Raw genomic sequence first — 16,460 nt, 5'->3', positions numbered from 1 at the left:
TAAAAATAAGTATAAAAAACATATAATGCAGATCAAATAAATATAATCATTACTATGTCATTATGTTACAATAGTATTTATGCATGTATATTTGATATATAATATCTAAAAAGGAGCGTTTGTCAAAAATAGTTACAGGACAAAATCTTAATGGAATAGTTGCTTTGTTTTATGATGTTTTGTGGTACTATATATTGTTTAGAAGGTCACATTTAAAATTAAGACATGTTATTTGTTTTCTGCGATGGTATATCTTCGTGTGTTATCTTCTTAAAATAAAGATACTATTATTATTATTATATTACTCTGGCTGACCATAACAGCCAGGAACTGTTCCAGGTACTCCGGCTGTCCCGTCTGTCTGACAAACTTTACCAGCATGATTTCCACTGTTGTATTAAAATTATTATAATCTGAAATTATTTAGAAAATACACATAATTTTCAAAGAAACACACGTACATACGTGTAGTAAGCGCCCTGTATTATTTATATCTATTTAGGATAAATAAAGGCTGCAGCTTTTGATGTGGAAGAAGATCCTCCTGACTACAATACATTCACACCGGAAACCGGATGTAACCTACGACCTTCCACAACCTTGTAGAATAGTCTCTAAAACTTTTTTAGGAGTACAAAAAATAAACAACTATAATATGTATAACGTAGATTCCCTTTATTTACCCCACATCTTTCACATAATATGGATATACATGTACTTTTATTACAATTCAGTAAATTGCAAGCATTATAGAAAATCCCACATATGGTATAAGAAATGCTATCATTATGTACATAGCATTTTTCATTATCAGTTTTAAATTGTTCGGCAAAAGGTAAGAACTAAACTCTGTGGTTAGATTAAACAGCACGTAAGAGATGGGTAAATAGATAACAGTAGCTAAAGCGAAATTGAGAAAATGGTAGTTTGGAATGTATCCTATTAAATGCTTCGCGTTTGACTGTAGATAAATATGAAGTTGTGATAAATATGTTTCTAACGTAATTTTGCCGAGCCATGCAAATAATTCAATGTAGTGAGTGCGCAAGACCGGAAATGCGTTTCTGATAATAATAAAGCTCAATATTGGGATAGGTGCAGTATACGGATGGAGCACGTTGTATTCATACTTGTCCTTTGTCATCACGTACTTATACCACAATACCAGTGCTAAACAGCATGTCGTCACCATTACACACTTTATACAAAATTTCCTCTTCCATCCTTCTCCACTTTCCAGATTTTTGATAAAGTTCTCAAAATGTGGGTAATTATACGCACACAGCATTCCGAAAAAGCAAGCCCAGTGGTCCAAACCAGCCCTAAATGCCCACTCGTGCATTGGCTCATAAGAGGGCTCCGTATACCCTAACAAGAATTGAAAAGGCCTAAAAATATTGTTTGTTATTACTGGAATTTCAAATATTATGCTATTGAAAATGAAATAAAATACAAATTTTATTGTCATTTTGTTCGAGTCAGTATTCCACGACTTCAAAACTCCCATAAACACGTACACGGATATGAACCAATAGGAATGCATCGCACATATGTAGTACAACATATACTGATTATTAGTTACAACACATATGCACGTGACCAAGAAGTTTAGCCGGAATTGCATCTTTAGGAATCGCCACAGTGAAAAGTCCTTGCGTATCCAGAAAAATGAAAAGTTTCCTGGAAATATAAATAAAAACAAATTTTATATTATTCATTTACAGGAAATGATATGAAAAATAAGAACCGACTGAACCGGGTGATGCTCCGAATAGGTTTTGGACACAGAAAAGTATACATCTTGTAATTTCAGAGTTATGTCCCGAACAAAGCTCAAAATGCAACGACTCTCAAAATTAGGCAAGGCAGAGTTATGGTTCTTTTGCAATGCACTTCTACCCAATGAGTTCTACCTACCTACAAAGTTTCATATAGTTTCAGAGTTATGTCACGTGTAAAAATGAACAAAGGACAATAACTCCAAAATTAGGCAAGACAAAGTTATGTTTTTTTGCATTGCACTTTTACACAATGAGATCTATCTACCTACAAACTTTTAAGTTGATGTCTCAAATAGTTTTATAGTTATGTCCCGGACAAAGTTCAAGGTATTAAAATGAACAAAGGGCAATAACTCCAAAACTAGACAGGGCAAAGTAACGGTTCTTGTGCACTGCACATCTATCTAATGAGATATGTCTACCTACAAAGTTTCATTTTGATATCTCTTATAGTTTCAGAGTTATGTCCCGGACAAAGTTCAAAGTGTAAAAATGAACAAAGGGCACGAACTTCAAAATTAGGCAAGGCAGATTTATGGTTCTTATACAATGCACTTCTACTTAATGAGATCTATCTACATACAAAGTTTCATGTTGATATCTCTTGTTGTTACAAAGTTATGTCTCGGACAAAAAAACGGACGGACGGACGGAGAAAACATAACCACCTTACTGATTGAATAACGTCAAAGAGAAAGTACAGTTACCTATTATTCCTGTAGCAACCTAAGTATCAGAAATTATCTTGAATACTTAATTTGTCATTTTTCTTCCCTGCAACAAATATTGAATAGTATATTGTGGATTTCGTCGTTGGTATAAAAAGAAAAAATAATATTAAGATTACCAAAGCCTGTCATCCAAACGTAAGCAGCAATATAGACACGTATCCAGTTATACCATTCCTTGGCAGCAAATACGTGATACCAAACAAACAAGACCTGCATCCAACCCTTCCATTCTTCAGTTTGGTCCCTAAAAACATTAACGTATTTACAATTATAATTAGAAAAGAATGGACTGCGTTGCAATCGAATCCATCGCCGTCTGCGTTGTATTCAATTTTTGTCAATCTTTTTATGAAAAGGCTATAACAATTTCCAAAAGTTCCAAAATATGGTTGTTTTGTTAAAGTATCATACATACGATGTGATGCTGGAGTATTTATGGATCGTTTTGTACACATTTGTACGTGCTATTACCACAAGAGCTGTCACAGGAGACAGCGAAGCTCGACTAATAAAATACTGGACGCAGTAAGGAAGACAAAACTATGAAAGAAAATTAAATTATGTAAAATTATGTATTAAATTATAGTAAAAAATAACATTTTGTTGTTTAAGTGGGGGAATAATTCTGGAGATAGTCACGCTAAAGTTATGAACCTTGTCACATAGCATGTGTGTAATGATAAGAAATATATATTTGAAGTTTGAAGTAGATACCTTAAAAAGGAAAGAAAATCCTAAGTTCAAAGAGACATGAATCTGAAAATATTGCTCCAAGAGTTATGAACCTTGTCACATAAGTTGTATTAAATTGATGATAAGGAATAGGTATTTGAAGTTTGAGGTAGATACGTTTAAAACTAAAGAAGTTATAGTAAAAAATAACATTTTTTCAAGTAAATAAATCTTAGTTTATTGGGAGATAATTCTTGCAATATTGGTACTAGAGTTATAAACATTGGCACATAACATGTGGTTAATCTAAGGAACATATATTTGAAGTATGAAGTTGATACCTTACGAAATGAAACAGTTATTGTGAAAAATATTTAACTGCACCAAAACTTTAATCTGAAATCTGGACGCGGACGCCGACGCTGGGGCGAGTAGGACAGCGCTCCATATACTTCATATAGTCGGGCTAAAAATCAGACAAAAGTGGCGTCCCCTCGTCAAACTATATAGAAGCGTTTGCATAAATGGCAATGAATTGCACTGTGTGCGTGTAATAAGTGGGCTGCAGTCTCACTATGTGTTTCCTGTAAAACATTAAGTAAAATCCAGTCATAAACTTGCCGACAACAGCAAACGGCCATATTTTATCCACCGCTTCTGCGACGAATACTCCACCGCCGCTGTGATGGACACACCGCTTCTGCGAAAGCTATGGGCAGTGTGACGAGTATTCTATGTTTTCCTTCTAATGCCTAACTTAGATTAGACATGACAAAGTAAAGCAATACTCTTCCACAGCATTTATTGATGTTGTTCTATGGTCGTAATTTACAAAACGTTTCCAGACTTACCTGTTTAGTATTTTATCAGCAGTAGGCCGTATTGTATAGGCACAAGCCACCAAAAATAAAAGAAAGATGGCGAACAAAAACTCATCCCTGTTGTACACCCGCTCCAACTTTGGAAACACCTGAAAGTAAGAGTGTAAATGGTTAAAGGCGATGCTATCTTTGTGTAAAAGTCTTTTTAACCTGTTCCTACAAACGTTGAGCATGCGCATCATCAGACTGCAAAGGTAAAGTATTAGTATCTTATTTTCTTAAAGGAACATTATGTTTCAGAAAACAAATATATACAGGATCAATATTGGCTCTGCCCCAGGAGTCACTTACATAGAAAAACTTATTTACTTGTGTGTATTCTTATGTAATGCTACAATGCCCGGATCTTTGCTGCAATAGTTACAAAAATCATTTCATTGGTGTTAAAAATGGCTCTCACCAGGCGGTAGTAATGGGGGGGGGGGTCTTACACAACTTATTTGTACATATATGTATATAGTAAACATGTCTTAAAGCATAGTTCTTTTGCAAATATAAATGTAGATCTCACTTACTATTATATTGATATTTGAAAACAAAAAATGTTCAGGACAAGTGTAAAGAATGGGTCTATAAATTTCTTACTTAAAAATCAGTTTTGATTAGTTTGATCTTTTAATTAATGAAAACCAAATTTGCATTCGGGCGTATATTGTCCCGCCTATGCGGTGCTCTTGTTATTATATAGCAGATTAGCTCAGCATGTTGCTTGGTTAAATGACCATTAGCTTTCATATAACAACAGCTGCTGTAAAGAACCAATGTCTAATATTAAAGGTAATAAATCAAGACGATTCTTTCTTTCCCGTATAATAAAAGTAGACGTAAATAAACCATCTTTTTAAAACTTTTTGTTAACTCTTTTGCGTAACAATATTTCGCTATATATTGGTACTTTGACCATCCGGATTATCAAGGGATATATAGTTTAATCACAATACTTGGTTGCGAAATATGTTACAAGGGTATCTTTTGGCTGACTTAAACATAAAGGAAAAAGATAATAAAGAAAAAAGTGACCAGTTCCGGCCGTGTTACACCGAGTGTCAATCGGATCACTTCGACAGTTATTCATAGGTCTGACTAAATGGATCGATAAGATGCGATCGGGAAAGAGTTCGTTACTGTTAAACAAGGGGGCCAAATGGCCCTAGATCGCCCACCTGACCCATCGAACTCATCCGAGCAATTCCTTATACCAAGTTTGATGAATGTGACTTCTAGAGTGTTAACAAAGTTTTTTTTCCCATATTTTGGCAGTGTGACATAGTGTTTGACCCCAGGTGACCCATATACGAACTTGACCTAAAAATCATCAAAACAAACTTGCAGACCAATTTCAAGGATATCTGGATAACAACAGTAGCCACCAGAGAGTTAACAAGAATTTTCTATTTTTAGCTCCTGTGACCTAGGTTTTCATCAAGGAAGACGACCCATGTTCAAACTCATCCAAGCAATTAACTAAACAAGCATCCTGAAAAAATGTGATGGCATTTGAGTCTAAAATGTGACATTAAAGTGTTTAAAAGTTTTTTTCTCAATATTTGGGCGGTGTGACCTAGTTTATGACCCCAGGTGACCCATATTCGAACTTGCAATTATCAAAATAAACTTTCAGACCAATTTCCAGGATATTTAGATCAAAACAGTAGGCACTAGAGTGTTTCTCGTTTTAGCTCTTGTGACCTAGTTTTCATCCGAGAAGACCCATGTTTGAACTCATGCGTGCAATTACCTAGACAAGCACCCTGACAAAGTTTTATGATGATTGAGGCAAAAATGTGACCACTAGATTGTTAACTAACAAATGTGAACGGACGACGGACATTCAACGATCCTCAAAGCTCACCTTGCGCTAGCTCAGGTGAGCTAGAAAGTCCTGAACATCTGGAAGGGGGTAAAGTTGTAAATTGATAAAACCATGATTAACTAGAAATGTGTCCATAGGACACGGGTGCCCCCACACGCCACTGTTTTGTCAATCTTATTACTCTAGGTCAAATATTACATATGCCACAAGTTGAAAACTATAAAAATCTTTTACTAAGTAAAGGGCAAGAACTTTACAAATACTGAATAAATCCACAAGCAAACCCCAAAGTACACATGTTGACCAACATTCTTGTAAACTTTCAGACATACAAGTCTTTTTGAGCTATGCATAAACAAGTTGAAAATTGCAAATTCATACTACTGTAAGTCAAGGGCAATAACTCTAACAAAACTAAAAAAAATTCACATGCAAAGTCCCAGGTGCATAGCTTCACAGTGATGTTGATCATTATTCTTGTAATATAATGATGTTGATCATTATTCCTGTAAAATTGGTTGATTCTAACACAAGCACTCAAGGAACAAATAACACAACATAATGAAACGGTTTTTACTAAGTCAAGGGAAATAACTCTACAAATACTGGATAAATCCACAAGCGAAACCAAATTTGCACAACTACATATGCTGAGCAACCTTCCCGTAAGGTTTAATGACTCTATGTCAAATACTTTTTGAGTTACATGCGAAACAAATTGTACATTGCAAAATTTTACTAAATCAAGGGCAATAACTCTAAATAACTCTAAAAATACTAAATAAATCCAGACGAAAATACCCAAGTGCACAACTACACATGCAAATCAACATTCTTGTAAAGTTTCATTACTCCATGTCAAATCCTTTTTGAGTTACATGCGACACAAGTTGAAAATTGCAAAATTTTACTAAATCAAGGGCAATAACTCTAAAAATACTTAATAAATCCAGACAAAAAAACCAGGTGCACAACTACACATGCTGATCAACATTCCTGTAAGCTTCATGACTCTAGGTCAAATACTTCAGACGAAAATACCCAGGTGCACAACTACACATGCTGATCAACAATCCTGTAAAGTTGCATGACTAAAGGTCAAATCCTTTTCGAGTTACATGAGAAACAAGTTGAAAATTGCAAAATTTTACTAAATCAAGGGCAATAACTCTAAAAATACTAAGTAAATCCAGACAAAAAAAACCAGGTGCACAACTACACATGCTGATCAACATTCCTGTAAAGTTTCATGACTCTAGGTCAAATACTTCTTGAGTAACGTGCGACACAAGATGAAAATTGCAAATTTTTTCTAAATCAAGGGCAATAACTCTAAAAATACTTAATAAATCCAGACAAAAAAACCAGGTGCACAACTACACATGCTGATCAACATTCCTGTAAGCTTCATGACTCTAGGTCAAATACTTCAGACGAAAATACCCAGGTGCACAACTACACATGCTGATCAACAATCCTGTAAAGTTGCATGACTAAAGGTCAAATCCTTTTCGAGTTACATGAGAAACAAGTTGAAAATTGCAAAATTTTACTAAATCAAGGGCAATAACTCTAAAAATACTAAGTAAATCCAGACAAAAAAAAACAGGTGCACAACTACACATGCTGATCAACATTCCTGTAAAGTTTCATGACTCTAGGTCAAATACTTCTTGAGTAACGTGCGACACAAGATGAAAATTGCAAATTTTTTCTAAATCAAGGGCAATAACTCTAAAAATACTTAATAAATCCAGACAAAAAAAAACCAGGTGCACAACTACACATGCTGATCAACATTCATGTAAGCTTCATGACTCTAGGTCAAATACTTCAGACGAAAATACCCAGGTGCACAAACTACACATGCTGATCAACATTCCTGTAAAGTTTCATGACTCTAGGTCAAATACTTCTTGAGTAACGTGCGACACAAGATGAAAATTGCAAATTTTTACTAAGTCAAGGGCAATAACTTTAAAAATACTAAATAAATCCAGACGAAAATACCCAGGTGCACAACTGCACACACGTATCAACATTCCTGTAAAGTTTCATGACTCTAGGTCAAATACTTCTTGAGTAACGTGCGACACAAGATGAAAATTGCAAATTTTTACTAAGTCAAGGGCAATAACTTTAAAAATACTAAATAAATCCAGACGAAAATACCAAGGTGCACAACTGCACACACGTATCAACATTCCTGTAAAGTTTCATGACTCTAGGTCAAATACTTTTTGAGTTACGTGCGACAGAAGTTGAAAATTGCAAATTTTTACAAAGTCAAGGGCAATAACTCTAAAAATACTAAATAAATCCAGACTAGGTCAAATACTTTTTGAAATACGTGCGACACAAAAGAGAACGGACGGACGGAAGGACGGACGGACAATGGTAAATCTAAATGCCCGCCACTAAAGTGGGGGCACAAAAAGATGATTGTCAATCAGAATCAAAATTGATTTTTTTTCTTGCATACGCCACGTGATAATCTCCTTTCGCAATTCATACTTCCGGAATAAAATCAGGAAAAAAATCATGAACATTTTCAACATGAATGCAATGTAAATGATATGATCAAATAAAACGGTTTAGCAGTTTCAGGCATGCGGGTAATTAGTTTACATCCATAAGATGGGCTGAATACAATTCAATGTAACCTTTACCTTTCAAAAAATGTACTGATTGAACAATGAACCTTAATTGATGGTTTCAAACGATAGTCTGCCAAAATGACCGACAAAACAAACTTTTTTTATTGAATGAAGTTATTGGTAAAACATTTCTGGATGATCTGATTTTGGCCATGTGTATGGTCTATCGTACTCACACATCATTATGTTTTTAAACCTATTTTAATTATTTCCGGTACGGGCAGGCATCTGATTAGAACCAACGGCCTTCCCATAGCTGGATAGCTTCCTCACATAAAAGAAATTCGTTTGCTCTGGTTCGAACCCACGGCGGTGTCGGGCAAGTGATTTTATGTCCTGAGACCTATACAGTGAATGAATCTAAAGTAATTAATTCTCTATCAAAACTTCTTACTTACATTTACATGTACTCAATTTTCACATCTATTAAGCGCTATAAATATTTTATGAACTACGACTTAACCGTGGCACCAAGGAAACTGTAACTAAGTCCGAAATAAAATAAAAAAAGATCTGTTTGATAAAGGAATGTCTAACATGATTAAATGTACACGTTTATTTTTTGCTTTACTTGCATAGTATATGTTTATTTAACGCTCATATTGCTCTATTTTTAAATGAACTTGTCCAGTTTCCATTTTCGGAACTGTCCATTATCAATTTTAAGAATGTAAAAATGAAAATATAAGGCAAGTCAAGCACACAATTGTAAAGGGCCTGGTCAGACTGCACGGGCCAACAAGCTGGCTTTGCTTATGTAAATGATGACAATGGCTTATATGTTTCGATTCTAGAATGATCTTTCAAATAGTATTTGAAAGAACCTGGTTTTTTTATCGGGTTAAAGGTTAAAAACGTAAGTAACATACCTTTCTGTAATCGCAAAGGTAGAAAAAGAACAAAAGTAATCCAAATATGTACACATGTTTAAGGAAAACATCTAATGGAGGTGGTGGCCTCACCGACGAAAATGTCTTCACACCATTTTCTTTTTCGTTTACTACTGATTTTACTTTATTTGTGTCAACAATTTTGTCATCCTTTTCAATATCCACCACCGATGTTTGCTGCTGTTTTACTTTTTCAGTGTCAGCTTTGACACTACCGTTTGAATTCGACTCTTTTCTAGTTACTGCGTCATCATTTCCATTTGGTTCCCGGTGGGGTTTACCGGCGTAGCGGAATAACCAAAGAAATGTGCACCATGCCCAAATAAAAGCGAAACTCAGCTGACCTGCTGTGACATCATAGTGTGGGTTTGTGTGATCGTCGTAGGCCAATTCTGTTGCAAACCTTCGGAAAACGTGTGAGAGATTCATTCTGAAGCGAAACAAACATGTCAGTGTATAGGTTCATCATAGATAGTCGTTTGACAATATAAAAATGTATATAATAAATGTGTCCTAATTGTTAAACGTAAAACTGACTGTCACCACTCGAATTCCGCTTTACAAAACAGAAGTAGGTTTTCAATCAATTTGAAGAAATCAATTTGTAGAATCTATATGAAACAAGAACAGGTTCTGGACACAGAGAAACTACTTCTTGTCGATATCTTTTAGTTTCAGTGTTATGTCTCGGACAAAGTTAACAATGTAAACTTGAAAAAAGACAATAACTCCAAAATTAGGCAAGACAGAGTTTTGTTTCTTTTGCACTACACTTTTACTCAATGAGATCTATCCACCTACATTTTTTTTGTTTATACCTCTTGTAGTTACAGAGGTATGTCCCGGACAAGAAAAGGGGACGGACGGACGGAATCTCTCTGAGTTGACATTTTGGATTTTTTCTTTGATCTTCTTTGATTTCTATAACCATATAAGCAACGTATTTAAACCCCATGAGTAACCCTTTTCCCCATGAGTACAAGTCGGTACGGAATGAACATGGATATTATTCCATAATGTCACTTGAGTTCGTACGTTCGGACGGACGGACAAAGCGACGACTAAGCTCTACCTTCGAGTAGCATAATAGTAGGTCAAACATGGTCAAAAAATACTATAACAGATAGTTATTAACCCACTTTGTGATGCCTTGCCAAGGTGATACAGGTATACAAGTTTTAATGGCATCAGAAATTTGGCAAAGTACAATTTGATTGATTGATTGATTGATTGATTGGTTGATTGATAAAACACAAATGTGTATCTCAAATAATGACAATAAATATATAAGGATATTCAAGTTTGTTTGTTTGTTTTATGTGTGTGTGTGTGTGTGTGTTGTTTTTTTTTTAAAGAAATTCAGGATTTATTTTCATCGAGTGGTATGAATTCAAGTATTTTTTGAGTACCGCTTTAAGTGAAATAAGATAATTTTCATACCACAAGGCGAAAATAAATCCTGTTTTATAGAAAAAAACTTGAATGTTCTGTTTATCATATACATTTTTCTCTTTTTTGACATTACAATTTGAAAGACCTCCCGTAAATTTTGTGTATCTGGTAAATTTAGACGAAAGAAGACTAGAAAGACACTAGTGAAAATACGAAAAATATGTTTCACTGCAGTGAAATATAAATTTTTACAGTGAAAATACGGAAAATGAAAATATGCATTTAAGCTTTCATCAATATTTCTCAATATTCTATTTATAAGTTAAGAAATATATTTGAAGACGTTATCTGTTGAAATTTATTAGCTATATTACCAATGAGTAACTTTTGGAATCTGGTAATAGCACACACACACGCGCGCGCGCACACGCACACGTAGCATGCTTTTGAAATTTAAGGTTGGACGCTTAATGGGCCTTTAAAATAGAAAGAATTTCTTAAGTGAGGATAACAAGCTCTTGAACATTTTGAAGATTTATTACGTACTCTATACTCTTATATTCTTATTATACACTTGTGTTCTAAAAATGTTTTTGAAATCAACGCATATTTACTATGATAGAATGAAGAACATAATAATGATGTTGATCCATATTTTTAAAAATCTATTATGTATACATAATGATTGCAAAAATATAAAACAAAATATAAAAAAGTGATTCAAGATGTTACATTCACAGTCTGCTCTTAATTAACTCAGAAACGTATAAGGAAAATTTCTTCAGAAAGGGCAAACATTAGTTTCATAGCGTTTCAAAATGGTTTCAGAGCATGTTAGATGCTTTCCACCTGAAAAAAGTAGTGCTATATTTGAAATTATTTGTCCTAAAAGTAGCAAAATGTTAACAAAGTAGTATTTGGATTTCCATACACTTAAACTGTATTTAATTCTTAAAAAGCAACAGGATCAAAAATTGTTCAGGCAGTTGGTCAGGGAGTTATTTAGCTTTTTTTTGAAACTATAACAGGACCCGAAAAATAAAAAGCTTTTGAGAAATAAAAATATTAGCATCTTTTAGGCTTAATGGACCTTTAACAAATTGATTTAGTTATTTATATTGTTGATTGTTTAATCAATAATCTTCCTTGATATATATATATACATCAAAAGATGTAACAGCTGTATATTTAATTGAAAACATGTCATTAAATTGTTGTAAACTTTGTCCACCTCTCATCGACCTATCTCAATGAACAATTGTGCCTGGTTGCGAATATAATACAATATGATATCGATATGATATGATATCGATATGATATATGATAATGATACATGATGCATGATTTGATATGATACATTATGTTGATCGATGCATGATATGATATACGATATGATATATGAGGAGGGCCAATCGCTGACAACAGCAATTACTTTTATTTAGAATCAGGTCACATAAATGCAACAACATGATTAAAAAGATATTTTTTTAATTGTGGGCATTTTAATTATATTTTCAAACTCTATCCAATAAACATAGAATGACTATAGCTATAATGAACAGGTGGGACAGTAGTTTTCGTATGTAACAATTTAACAAGATACAATGTGTAAAGGTAGTCGTAAGGTTTTTGTTTTGTTTTTGTTTTAAAGTATCTTCGTATATAAAAACAAATTGAATAGGTAATTTCAAATCTAACGGAACAAACTGAAATCATTACACGATTGAGAAGTAATTTCTACAACTTTTACTATCAATGTCCTTGGCGCACGGGAGCACGATTTTTCCAGTAATAAATTATTTACATTAATGCGAGCACTTTGGGCAGTAAAGTTTCATCTATTTCTACTTTCTATTAATAATTAAGAATAACTATAGACGTATTTAATTTTTTCTATATTAAATGAAGAACTTTTAACTGTAACGAAAGGAATCAGACGCAGTAACGCCCTTTTCGAAATTAAGTGAGCAAAGCTAATACGTTTTAAAATAAAAAATATAAGTTTAAAGAGGATAACAAGCTCTTGAACATATGAGCTAGAGTATTTAACGCGTCATACATTATATTGTGTCAAAAAGTTTTAAAGTAGATATTTATAATAAAAAGAACCTATATGAGTTATAATTAAAAATCATTTTTCAAATGATTGAAAATTACAATAAATGATCAAGATAATTCATCTGTTTTAATAACCCAGGAATATCAATGGAATCTTCACAAACATTAAAATACGTTTCTTTTAAGAGCTTTGAATAAATAGTGCTATAAAATTAAAATTTGCAAAAAAGTAAGAAAAGTTAAGTTTAATTGGAGATAACTTAAATTTATTTGACCTAATGCAACAATCAAAATTTGTTCATAAGTGTCATTATTTGGCTTTTTGAACTATAAGGAAAATAAAAGCTTTAGGAAATAAAAATTAGAGTCTTAAGCAAAGGACACCTTAAACAAATAAGTTATTTATTGGAAGTATAATAATTTCTGTAATATAAATAAAGATTAAGCTGCAATTTATTGAAATTTAATTGAACTTGTCACATCATGATATCTTATGATAAGGGAACATAATATATGATTTGAATTTGAATTATGATATCGATATGATAATAAAGAATATAATAAAATTTTGTACTGCAACAAAATGATCTCTGAATTAACGCGAGAATGAGGAGGAATGGACAGAATTCATATTTATTAAATCGTATAAGCGAGCAAATGTAAAATAGATATGATTTGAGTTTAAAATGTGAGACAAAATATTTCAAACGTTTCCATAAATAATGAATTTGTTATATGAACAGTGATAGTAAGTTTCTATGTAATTTAACAAATACAATGTGTAAAGTGTCGTTTTTTGTTTCTTGTTTAATTTTCGTATATAACAAATTGCAATGGTAATAATTGAACCTAACGGAACAAGACTTGAAAAGTTCAGATTGGGGATAATTCTGCTCTTCAGATTTATTTATAATCCTTGCACCATGACGTCACATGATTAATCATATTATGGAGCTTCTGCGAAGTAAAATATTTACATGTATAATAAATTAATAATGAAGTATATGTTATCCCCTGCATATAAAAAGAGTAATTGAAGAGCAAGGAATCAGAACGAAGTTAATCCCTTTTTCGAAAAAAGAAAAAACATTAAGTAATCGGTTTTAAATTTTAAAAAGTTTTAATTTAAGAGAAAGACCAATTTGTATAAAAAAAGGGCTAAGAGTATAACGCTATAATATTTTTGACAAGGTCAAGAGACTCCCTTTATACGTTTACCACATATTAAGCAATACACAAAACTTAAAGTCAAATTCGGTAACTCTTTAAATACAGGAGATAAAATCAATCAATGAATACAGTCTTTGCTTGTTTTTCCTGACAATTATTAACATGAATAACGAAAATCTTGTAGGGAAAAACTGAAATATTGACTATGTTAAATTTGTTCCATAGATAATTTGGGGTAAGATTTTAAATGTTTTAATATCCTTGAAATGGAATTAGATGGACACATTAAAACGAAGCGGCCGAGCCCACGCAATATTTGAAGTTGAAGCAGTGTTTTAGGTGTTTTTCATTTTGTAATAGGGGTAAAAATAAGTTGATATGGATATGATTCTGTGCACTTTATATCTAGAACTTATTACATTGTCACATATTTGAATTTATGTTTTAATGATAAGGAACATATTTATTTGTTAATTAATCTTTCCTTAGAATAGAATTATAGTAAAATATGTCATCAACAGAAATTAAATTAAATCAAGTGACGCGAGTTGAATAGACAGATTTCCCATTAATTACAATTCTTAGTCGACTAAAATTATATTATGATTTAGAAAATAGGAACAAAATCAATCTTCATATAAATTGTTTATGTTATAGAATTTTTTACATTCAACTTAATTAAACAATGTTCAATGTCACATTGACTATGATGTGTCAACATTGCTTGTACATGACCATACGCTGGACATTACAGTAGGGGTTTTGCAGTATTAGTTATAATTGAAATTGTACGTGTAAAGTATTACATACTTATGAATATGAAGTGAAATACATGATTTAACAAAAATAGTGTTACGCATATAAAAGAGGGTATTGAATGAATGATTAAATGAATTATGAAGATTTTCATAAAAAAATAAACAATTTCAGTTCACATTTTTAACATTTAATGTTAAATGCAAATTTTCCAATTTGTAAAAAGGCTTCCAAGCATGTAATTCTAAATGGACAAGGGTCAGACTTCTGTACATCAAAACATTTATGCATTAAAAACTGACACTCGATTTATACATGAGATAATTCTTTACGAATCATTTTGTTTTATTCTAAAACCATGTTTTATAACTATTCTGATATATTCATTTATTGTTCCATAATAATTGTAATCACAACATTTAAACTTGCTTGTACATTAATCAAAAATATTGATTGTACGTGGGGCGGGCATATAATTTAATTTAAGATGTTTTTGGTCATTTTCATAGGCAAAAATAAAAATACGTTCCCTGTCGTCACAGAAAAAGTAACTAATGTAAGAGCATCTGAATATGACTTTTCTAAATAGACTATCGTTATCTCTTTCCCTGTCGTCAAAATATGTAAAGGTATGCTCTGGAGTGCGGGTAACTAGTTAACACACTGTGGATGTTCGATATATGTATACGTATACGATTTAACTCTGACACATTTTCAACAGAAATGTCCAAATATTTCATAATATAAATCAGTGTTTTAATGTTATAAGCAACAGTATTACATCCTAATTGCTAATATTACATAAGTGATGAAAGTTTAACAAAAGTTGAAATATACATGTATACAATTTTAAAGTTGTACTTACTCGTTGTAAATTTATACAATTTAATTCCGCTTTTATATTGAAAAGGTGAATTAAACGTTGGTTTACTGTAAAGATATGTTACGCATCAGAGGAAAGTTTAAAGTCATAAAATTTCATCGAACGAAAAATCGACGATTTATTCCACATGTTACATTTTCACATGTACATAAACAGTCACGTGATCCAGTTAAAAGTTTTCAATATACACATTAATCTTCCACCATATTTTACAGACGAAAGAATTCATGTACATGTAAAAAAGAAAGCGTCCGATCAGCAGTGGTCGCGGTATGTGTCACTATGTCAACAATACATTACTTAGGTGCTTACACCTGACAAGTTGGATTACTAATTGTCTTTGTATCATACGTTAAGACAACCTGTCACTTTTCTTAATTAAATTCCCGAACATTGAATTTTATAATCACACACATTTATGAAGTATATAATGTCATTATATAATTCAGGTTTTGTACGATGACGCGGGCATGTAATTCACGAGGATTTAAGATTTCTTCATCGTAGGTACATGTTTAATCAAAAATCAATAGTCGATGTTGCGATAAACGTAACTTTGTAGGCCATTTATGAACTAAATAATCAATAGTGTTTACATTATTCAGAGTTCAATAAGTTATTTTTAAATAGTTTATGACTCCTTTTTCCCTTACTCTGCTTTACCCGGTCAATATCTTAAATGCACTTGTCTCAAATTCAGTAGTGAATGAATAGCATGTGTTCAGATGGCACATAATTTAGTGTACACTAGTTGCGTGGGTTGACATTAAGCTGAT

At 32.5% G+C, this 16,460-nt stretch overlaps 1 protein-coding gene across 1 annotated transcript; it reads right to left on the bottom strand.

Annotated features, from left to right (window-relative positions):
• Nucleotides 1–301: 301 nt before the first annotated feature.
• LOC132716463 (uncharacterized) lies at nt 302–16,185 on the bottom strand. The gene is made up of 6 exons (XM_060699747.1): nt 15,667–16,185; nt 9,405–9,855; nt 4,036–4,154; nt 2,629–2,756; nt 1,158–1,680; nt 302–389 (listed from the first exon to the last, which is right to left on the bottom strand). The coding sequence occupies exons 2-6, from the start codon at nt 9,852–9,854 to the stop codon at nt 302–304; spliced, it is 1,308 nt and encodes a 435-aa protein (XP_060555730.1). The 5' UTR covers nt 9,855; nt 15,667–16,185.
• Between the last annotated feature and the right edge of the window lie 275 nt (nt 16,186–16,460).

This window comes from Ruditapes philippinarum, unplaced genomic scaffold (genome assembly GCF_026571515.1).
Source record: "Ruditapes philippinarum isolate M1 unplaced genomic scaffold, ASM2657151v2 ctg937_1_1_1_1, whole genome shotgun sequence".
Taxonomy (NCBI): domain Eukaryota; kingdom Metazoa; phylum Mollusca; class Bivalvia; order Venerida; family Veneridae; genus Ruditapes; species Ruditapes philippinarum.
The sequence above is the reverse complement of the archived record's forward strand: the minus strand, read 5'-3'. Positions and strand labels throughout refer to the sequence as shown.